General features: G+C 30.9%; 1 protein-coding gene across 2 annotated transcripts in view; it reads right to left on the bottom strand.

The window, feature by feature from the left end:
- Positions 1-3031: 3031 nt before the first annotated feature.
- LOC106459409 (dystrophin-like) overlaps positions 3032-10538 on the bottom strand; it is a 40514-nt gene continuing 33007 nt past the window's right edge. The window contains exons 14-17 of one of the 2 annotated variants that reach the window (XM_022385907.1): positions 9288-9477; positions 7992-8060; positions 5288-5813; positions 3032-4998 (exon numbers count right to left, since the gene is read on the bottom strand). In XM_022385907.1, the coding sequence (XP_022241615.1) occupies positions 4901-4998; positions 5288-5813; positions 7992-8060; positions 9288-9477 (883 nt within the window). In that variant the 3' untranslated portion in view covers positions 3032-4900. The remainder of the gene's footprint in view (positions 4999-5287; positions 5814-7991; positions 8061-9287; positions 9478-10538) is intronic. The other variant, XM_022385908.1, reaches the window with a different exon arrangement.

The following is a 10538-nucleotide window of genomic DNA, read 5'->3' as shown; positions in this document are numbered from 1 at the left end:
TTATCTGTCTCTATATCTATCTATATATGCAATTCTATCTTACTAGCTGGCTCTATTTACCGGGCTTATATACTAAAAAAGAGGGTGCCTGGAACAAACTAGAGTTGCCAGGAAAATTAATGATCTTTCGAGAAACTCCAGCACACATGCTCCCAGCATTGCGTGACTTCCGCTGTTGTGACAATATTTATCACTTGCCCTGTTATGAAGTTGCTGAGGCTACAGCTCTGCATGCAAGTCACTTTATCATAAAAATACACAGATCTCAAACAAGTCAGGTTTGGTCATCAATTATTATTTAATTGGCTACATTCATTACAGGGTTAATTTTTAAGTTTTGAACTGTGTATGCAGTTTGTTTTGGTGATAAGTTAATATTAATTACGTACATTACTTTCTGGTGTGTTAAAACTTGATGGAAGCAGCTAACCCTTATGTTGACATTATCTTACTGCCATATTGTCCACATGCATGGTGTCTTCTGTGCTTACTTACTTCTTAAAACTACAAAAAATTTTTCATGAAATGTTTTATTTAAAATCAAGGCTGGTGTAAACATACACAATTATCTATTCTTTTTTTTTTTTTTAGTTAAAGAATCAAAGAAACAGGTGAAAAATACCACAGATCAAGAATACTGATACAAGAAAACTTAGCAATGTCACAAAAACATTGTATACAAAAAACACTAACCAGACTTGTCTCACGTCACACATTTAATACTTCTAAACCCAGCTTTTAAACCTTGTTACATAATACAGGTTACTTCAGATACTTATTCCACAGTTATTACTCAGTTACTGGTAACATATTTGAAACATGATTATCCTATTCTTATTACTGACTTGATGTAATAACTTGTTACATAACACAGTTTCAATCAATTATCTTGTAACACCTAGTTACCTAACACATTATAAACCTGATTATCCCATTCTTATTTCTCATTTGATGTAATATCTTGTTACATAACTTATTTTTTGGCCTGTTTATTACATTATTAATGTGTTAGCCATAGCATCAGCACAGTTTCCAATCAATTATCCTATTATTACTCAGTTTCGTACAACTTTATCAAATAACGTTTTTTAACTTCATTACCTTATTCTTATTAATTAACCTTAAATCTTGCTACCGTACATATTTCAAACAAATTATCTTGTTGTTATTATTCAGTTGACTATAGCATCATGCTAGAAGGTTCTTCTAGATATTCCTGATCAACATTATTTTTGTTAATTGTAACATTTTCTCAAATATCCAAAAATGTAACAAATTATTTTCAGTTACTTTTGTTGGCTGTAAACAAGTTTTATAATATTGCTAGTTAGTCAATATGACTTTCACCATCACATAATAATATCTCCAATTCATTTTGTGCCCTATCATCTACATCCCAGCTAACTAAAACACTATTGCACATCATCATATATCTTAATGCATTGCTTTGCCATTGACATATTATCAGGCATTTAAAATTCCTTGTCACACATGATACAAATAGCTAACATATCACTCTACTGTAATTATCTCAATTTGCCATACCTCGTTAGACAGTACAAGTGTGTAATTATGTTCTGTCCAAATACATAAAGCAGTCCACTGTAACATGTTATAATACTTATACTGTATGCTGCCTTTGGTAAAGTCACAATAATTCAATTATTACTCTACAGACAATAAACAGAAAAAAAAAAAAGCTGGTTGGATGATTTTCAGAACCATAAATGATACCAAAGTCACAATAATCAAGTAATATTTCTCCCAATCAAACTGACAAGCTTCAACTTATATCTGTGATCAACCTTTGTAGTATTTAAGTCCATCTTTGATGCAGGGTTCGTGAGTAAATAGGTCAAAGGTCTATAGAGGAAAATAGTACGGGCAGGGTAATAATAACTTTCTCGATAATAGCAGGAGATATTTTTATAGTAATACAAGACACGATTAATATGACTTGGAGTTTAATTGTGGTTACATTAGTCTTGCACTTTTTGTAAATATAAAAGGATCACTCTTTGTTGGGTATTGTTAAAACAAGGAACTAAACTTGAAAAGTGAAAGCTGGTTGACCACTGGTCCTCAATAGAACTATATATATATATATATATATATATACATTCTTCACATGGTAAAGCAATTAGCTCCTAAAAGAATATCTATCACCGTATACTTGACATAATTTTAAAACGACTGAATTTGAAGCATAAAATCTGGTTATTCACTGGTCCACTTTAGCTATATATATACATATATAAGTAAAAAATAACATGAATAAAAAAAAACACATATGCAAATATATAAAAAAAAATAAAACTTGCAACCAATAATTGCTCTGTAAAAAATGGTAATGTCTATTTGTTGCTTTACACTAAATGCCTTACACTAAAAGACGTCAAAAAATCTCCTAAAAAAGTCAACTGAAAATGTGGTAAAATAATTGCAATGCTCTGGCCTGAGCTTTTGTACTGATCCCGATGAATACATAACAGCTACTGCATTGCCACATGCACACGATTTTGTGATATGGCAGGTTATAAGATAAACAGAGCTTCTGTTTTTTTTAATCGGTGTATATTTTTAGCTGTTTTATAGTCTTATTTAGATATCTTCCAATTGCTAATTTTCAGTTGTTTTTTTTTATTGTAATCAGTACACTAACATACTGTATATTCTCTGCACACTAATTTCTCTGATGGGAGCAATAGTAGGTACAAAAAATAATTCTATTCATGTTAAAGCTTTTAAGAACAGCTAATATTTTATATTAAGTTATAGAAACAAACTTACCACTAATGGATAAAATCCTGTTCCTTTTCCTTTACAGTAATGTTACAAGGCAATGTAGTCCGTATGGAAAGGGTTAAATCTTGCAAGCACAGTGACTCAGGAAAGTGAGGACATTAATGTTAAGTAAACTGACTAACCATTTCTGGTGTTTATTGGAAAAACATCAATTTTTTTTTATTGGAAGTGTTTTATTGGTGTTTATTGGTTAAAACTGATAAAAAACAAACCATAAAGACAGGGCAGAGCAAAAAAAAACCTTTTATGCAATAAAAACTGTTTGTTTTAAATGCCCAGTTAGATGTTGTACAAGAATTTTTGTCAAGTTTTTTAAGTTTAAACTGAAATGTAGTCTAAACAAGACTAAAAGACAAACGTCACTTTAAAAGCTGGGAAGATAAAAACATTTAGTACTCTAACATTAAGAAAAAATCTGCATGTGAAATCAGAAATATAAAAATATCAAAAACTACATTTAATGCATTTAAGAACCTTTTCATATCAAAAACCTTGCTTCACAACCAGCAACACTTTCTTGCAATACAAACCATCAAAACTCAACACATCACTGCAGACAATATATATACATATAATAATACTACTATATCATTAACTTTTTTACTAATGTCCATGACATGATGAATAATAATAATAAACAGCACACAAAAACTGTTGAGAACTTTCTAGACATTTAGTTATAAATATTAGTAAGTCAAACTGGTTCCAATTGTACAGGAAACTTTTCCCTAAAACATCAGTTATATTATATTTATGAATCTGTTAAAAAAGCAGTTACTGTAGAATTTAGAAAAATCACACAAATTACAGAGGACTGACAAAAAAAACTTGTATTTTTTGTCCTTACATACCAGAATAATATCTAATTAGTGGAAGAAACTATATAAATTCTACACTTCATACTTACTTAAGTAATCCTGTCTTGTTTCACAAGCATTTCAAATTAAAAAAATGTTTTATAAAAACAAATTAAAATAAACAAGATTTTGCATGGTTTAAAAAAAATTCTAACATAAGCTAGTAAGAAAACAAGTCTAGAGTAGAGGAAACAAACATTTTGAGTGTAACACGACAAAGATTTTCTGAAAAGCACATTTTACCGGTTCATAAAAAGTAAATTAAATTGAAGTGATTTGTACACAGCACAAAAAGTTCACAGTCTTTAGCTAATATAGAAAAATTGGTCCTTACAATATTATTAAGGTGCAATGTTGTGAACAAAAACAAAAGAAAAACTTTAAATTACCGAGTCAAAAAATCCATCACAAACACTATACTCACAGTATCTTTTATTTCACCTTTGAAACACAATCAATAAACCCATCAAACATTTTACCTATATTTTTTAAGTCACAAATATTAAACATTACACAAAATCTTCCAAACCACAACCAGGTACTGAAGAGAAATCACTAAACTTGTAGCTCTACAGTATTCTCAGTTAATAAATCTTCAAATCTCTTCCCCAGGAATCCATAGCTAAAACATGTATAAAGGCATACAAAATCCAACTTTTAAAACCTTGAGAGAAAAAACCTGATCATTTACAATGAGTATGTGATATGTTTTTCACAAATAATCACAGCTCATCTAATACTTTTGAAGAGTTTATTAAGTATGCAATGTATAGAAGATATGGGTCATGTACGATGATAGAATGGAAATTTTACTCTAGGACAACCAAGCCCATAATTTGGTAAAAAGACCACCATTATGAGATTTTCAGTGTAAAAATATACATCTATACAATGATTTTGGATTACTTAAATCTTCATAATCTATGAAAATTACTTACCTTGTGGAGATAAACCACAAACATGTTGATCACTGAAAAACCTAACAAAAACCTTTGATGATCTAGTCAGTAAGTCCTACATTCATTTTCCTATATACAAATAGAGGGGGAGGGGGAACTAAACAAATATCTACTGTAACATGAACTAATATGAAAAACTCAACATGCATTATCTTGAACAGCTAGCTCACTGTTTGTGGTTTCTCACAAATAGTTTTGTATACAATATTTTCACCATCAGGGTTCTTTGGCTGTGGCAGTTTTTGTTTATTAGAAACGAGCTAAAATACTGCAGTCGCATTACGGTCGATGGGAGCTAATGATGTGGCCGATGGCTTCTTCCACATTCTGTGCTGCTCTTAATGCTCTTTCCTTTTCATCTGCAGAAATGTTTGATACTGAAACAATAAGATGAAACCAATTGTGTTAGCTCTTTCTGAACCACCTTCTGTTACATCTTCAGTTGATTTAGACAACGAAAAGTGCTACTCACAACAGCCACAACCTTCAACTAGCATTTAGATAAATATGATATTATTATAACAGTGTTAAACTATCCCCGTCAGATTTGGAAGAAAAAACAATGTTTACTGTTTATTTCATTTGTTGAAGATTATAAAAGCATTTAATAAGTTTTTTTATTTACTCAGTTAAGTAGGACAAAAATTATCAACTAAATGGATTCACCTTCAGACAGGTTATGAGGTAGCAGCTTTTCTAGCTGGTCAATAATTGCTTGAAGCTCAGCATCCACTTGAGTTAGAACATTGAACCTATCACCTTTGGGCAGAACAAAGTGTGAGAGACTTGTGCAAGCAACACTGGACTTGCTTTCTACAGAAACTTCTCCTATACTTTGTTCAGTTCCTTCTCCTTGAATCGACACAGCTTTATCATCAGGAAATAGGGGTCTGTTTGTTGTAGCTGTCTGATGAGATGACACAGGAGTGGACATAGTGTGCCACTTTTCTCCATGTTTGGCATGACCGTGTTCACTCAAAGTCTTGATACTAAGTCCTTTACTCAAGTTTTCTAAAGCATCTAGTTCAGACTGTAGCTGCATGAAAGAATTGAAATAGGTTGGTTGAGTGTGAGCCTGACCAGCAGCAGGGGTACTTTCTAAAAACCTCAGCTGGCCTTGTTTTCGTGGGAGCCCTTGTTTATCTTCCCCTCCAGCAGCCATCTCACCACCTTTATTACTCTGAAGCAAGTACTACAAAAAACAACAACAACAACAAAAAAATAGTGAAAATATTCTAAAGCTTGTGTTAACATATACTATAAAGAAGCACATTATTGTACTTGTAAGAATTATGTAGTAGAATAACCATCTGACTCTGATAAGTGCATACAAATGTATTCATTTTTCTAAATGCAGTCTCACTCAATTCCGAGGATACTGCTTGCTTGCAAAATATGTTCTTCAGGACAAACTATAAGGGAAAGTAGTTTATCATTATACATGATGGTATGTGTTCCTAATGAACTCAAAACACAATATTAAACTAAATAGCCATTTAACAATCTATGCTTTTCTTTCATTAAATAATATAATGAACTTCTTTACCTGGTTACAAAAGATACCTTGAAGCTTTGCAATTTTGAGAAAGGGAAGGATGAACACAGCTACAAATCTAGTTGCTCTAGATTTCTGGTTCTGTTTTTACCGAAGATATACAACCTTACAGTATACAATCGTTTTTATCTAAAACAATTTAACAAAGGATGGAATAATAGCCGTTCATCTACTCTTTACAGGTATGGTACAACTTAAAAATATGATTGATCGGTGATAGAGTAAGTTTTCAAAAACACTGATACCAAAACAATTACAAAAAAAAATACTTTTTAGAAATTTTCATCCCACATTTAAATTCTTGTAACTCAATAACTTACAAGTCAAGCTTGCATGTTTGAAGTCTTATAATCTTCACTTTGATATTTTAGAAACTTTTAAACAGAAGTTCCAGCAAATAATAAGCTTGATAAAGTAACAGCAAACCTTGACTGATTCTTAGAAACGTCTAATTAAATCACACTTTAAGTTCAGATAACTGACCGAAGAAGTGAAAATGTGACTATAATTAAAATTTTTTCTTAACTGCATACTAAGCAACACCATAAATTTAAAAGAACATCATTATTATTGGAAATAATTCAATATACTACAAATGAATAAATACAGCTGTGTCTTAAAAATCATAAACAAGCCTTTTTTTTTAATATTTCAATATCATATTTTCATTAAGCATTCTCAATAGCCATAAAATAGTTTTGTGGTCAGTAAAGAAAGCTAAGGCTGTAGTATATGATAATTTGTTTTATAACGAGCTTATGAAGTGTGATTTTTTAAAGTCAATTCTCACTGTAAGAATCCTTTTTTAAAAACATTTCTAAGTTTCAGAATGTATGTCTGATAATTGCAGCCCAATTTATTGAGTAGAACTACACTTCAGTCAAATGATATCCAAATGTCTGTGTTGTTAGAAAGTTGTTGTGGTCATCTACTGACTAAACATAGTACTATACTATTTTACATTTATATTTTACAACTTTCTAGTTTCTTTGATACTATTCATAAGGTGTCTGTTCCCTATATTACAGACACTGCTCTGAACAGAGTTCACACAGGCACTTTGGAGATCCCGTCACGTGGTTTGAACAAGGTAACTTTACTATGCTCTATGTCTCTCTTCCTATTTAATGTTCATTGTTTTTAATGTTATCTTTTGAAACATTTCTGAACATTATGAAAACTGTTTAACGTATTAATGCAAAAAGGACAAAGTTTCAATGTGTATTTTCCAGGAAGAAGTTGCTAAAACATTATAAGGCTTCAAAAAAAATTTTAAATCTTCAGCTTATAGAAGCTGTATTAACTTAACAAAATTATAAAAATTAAACATTTGTCTGATTCTAACAATGTTGCACTATGTTTACCTTATTTGGCTTCCCTTTTTTTCCCCCAGTTCTATACCAAATCCAGTAACTTTGACTGCTGCCAAAGAAACTAACATGCACAATAAAAAGCAGTTGTGACAGCACATAATCTGTAATAAGGAAGGCCTACATAAATGCAGCATTTCACTTGAGAACAATAAGGGGTTCATACACTTGACCAAGAACAAAATCCTAGGTCTTTTCAAGGATTTTCCAGGGCCACAAAAACATCTTTATGTTATGTTACTGTCTGACTCATATGAAGCACAAATACTTACTCAAATGTACTAAGCTTGTTTCATAACTATTAAATGAAAGTGTTATATAAAAGGTAAAAGTTAATAGCAGGACAGCATGAACACATTTCATCAAAATATATTCATTGTGACATTATTCAAATGGATGTACAATAAATGTTAAATGTATTAAAAAAAGTAGTTCTTTACTTAACTATTCCATTATTAGATGCTTGATCAGTCCTTGGCAGATCTTTAGTTTTCTTTGGTGTCACATAGTTTCTCTGTAAGGGTCAAATGTAACTGATGCTCGGTAGGTTTTACGATTTTGTAAAACATAAATCAAAAATGCATGTCTAATTTACTTCCAAATACATTAAACTTAATTAGCCACAGCATAGTGGCTCGTAGAATGGCTCCAAGTTTTTTTTAGAAGTACAAATTTTAGCTCATAGCTCCATTATCTATTGACCAATTTGAGATCTAATCACAGTTTAGGACTCAGGATGTCAAACCCTTTAAATTGATTTATTTGACCATGCCCGATGTCTCATATATTAAATTACTCTAATCCTGCCTAAACAAATTTCAATTTGAGGGTAGGTTGGTAGAGGTCCTGATGAGTAATAAAATCGAATCGGGTATACACGTGCCCCATGCTTGGTATTGCTGGCATGCAAAAATATAGTTAATAAAAAAAGTAGAAAAAAAAAGGTCTCATAGATTAATTTACTCTAATCCTGCCTAAAAGAATTCTAAGTGCTACGGCTGTTAAGGATTCCTACTTGTTTTAGATTATACTTGTCATTATTCCATAATTTATGTTTCAGGAAAGTTTTATTTGCCTTCTTGATTTTTGTTTTATAAGTTTTGATTGGTCCAATACACTAATTAGGCAGCTTACGCCTAGTACACAGATGGCATGTTACTACTGCAGCAACACTGACATAACACATAACTTTTTATGGAAAAAAAATAAGTTAACAAACATAACAATTTTGATAAATAGAAACTGAGAAGTATGAAAATAAATCTTTAAGATGAAAATTTACTGTGCATTACAACTAGTGTATGCAATGAATTCCTCCTGTTTCAAATTCTATGAACTTCCAGCCCGGAAAATGAAATTTCACAATTCCATGTCTTTCCAGGACCTGTACAAACCCTGAAAATACTAATTGTTACAATCAACTTTGTTGTGTTTATAAAGTCAGAAACACTTAAAACTGTTCATTGACATGAAAAGTTCATGGCTAGATAGAATTGCTTACATTTTACATATGTGCTGTAATTGGTTGTGATATGATGTGGCCAAAAAATTTTATGCCTCACAAAGTATGATTCAGTTTTAGCAGTACATTTTTTCAAATGCTTTAAAATTAGTCACAGTCTGTGATCCAACACTAAATAATTTAAGACATTCATATGAAGTTTCTTACTTCTTCAACTTGAAAGTTAACACATTAGTCTTAAAGTATTTTTATAAATCACATTATTGGTTCTCAACTTACCTTCAGAAGTTCTTTCAGTCTTTGCACTTGAAGCTCCAGCTGGTGGTTATGATCCTCTAAAACTTCTTGCCGAGCCAGAAGTAGGCTTTTTTGGTTTTGATTATCACAACTTCCTTGAGAAGAACGGCTACCTTCAGAACTACAATTCTCTGAAGCAATGTGAAGTCTTTCAATCTCCTGTGACAGTTGTCTGTACATTTTTAGTTTAAAAGAAAATAATCATTAAATTACTTTCATCGTAAATAACTAAAATCTTCAAATACACCAGTTTTTACTCTTAAATGAATAACTTTTGATACGTGAAGATGACAAGAGAGCAATGACAAAACAAAATTAGAAGCATTATGCTTGTGTAACCTATACCATAAGATTTTTAAGTTTTATGATTTAAGCTGTATGTATACATCAACTACATTCCTGAATATCATAATAGTGTGTTTAATATTAATGAGTCATATCAATTAAATAACAATTTTTGGGTTTTTTAAATTACTTCATATTCCCGAATTTCTCAAGTAGTGTTTTTACAAACATATTTTATACATCAAGCTTCACAGGAAATACAAACTTACTGTATACTTAATTGGAATTTTTTTTTATCTTACTAACTGAAATTTAACATAAAAAATTACTTTTAGTGACTTGAGAGAACTGCTGCTTCCCTCTGCAGTTATGTGACAGTGAAAAAGACATATAAAGAAATTAAGCCTGTTTTGCTGTTTGAAATACTTGATCTTAATCATGAAGGTGATGGGAAAACTTGAAAGAAAAAGTTGAAACTGAAAATTAAGAGCAAAAATATGCTAACTTTGAACAAATTATAACTTGATAAATAATCAGGAACTTCTATAGTTCTCGCATTCAGCCCTGGAAGCCTCAAGGGAACTGACCAATGGCAGTAATCTGGGTCTTTCTCTTTGGCCAAACACCATGAAATTTAGCCAAAAAACAAAAGACTACTAAGAAAATATTTCGGAATATAAGACGCACCCTTATTTTGAAGACAAAGTTTTTGGGGAAAAAAAGCTACAGTCGCATTTGAAAGATTTTTATTGAACAAAAATTCAATTTGATACTTTAAAAATTAGTATATATTGTTCTAAACACAAAAGAGTTCAAAACATCAAAATCAGAAAATACCGTAAATTGAAAAAAAGTTTATCGTTATTTATTTTGGTTCAAAACTACAAAATCTTCATTGCTCTCACTGTGATTTTTTTTTATTATTTAGGAAACATTATAAATAGTTAC

Source organism: Limulus polyphemus, unplaced genomic scaffold, assembly GCF_000517525.1.
Source record: "Limulus polyphemus unplaced genomic scaffold, Limulus_polyphemus-2.1.2 Scaffold604, whole genome shotgun sequence".
Lineage (NCBI taxonomy): Eukaryota > Metazoa > Arthropoda > Merostomata > Xiphosura > Limulidae > Limulus > Limulus polyphemus.
Note: the sequence above shows the minus strand (reverse complement) of the source record. Positions and strands in the feature narration are given on the sequence as shown.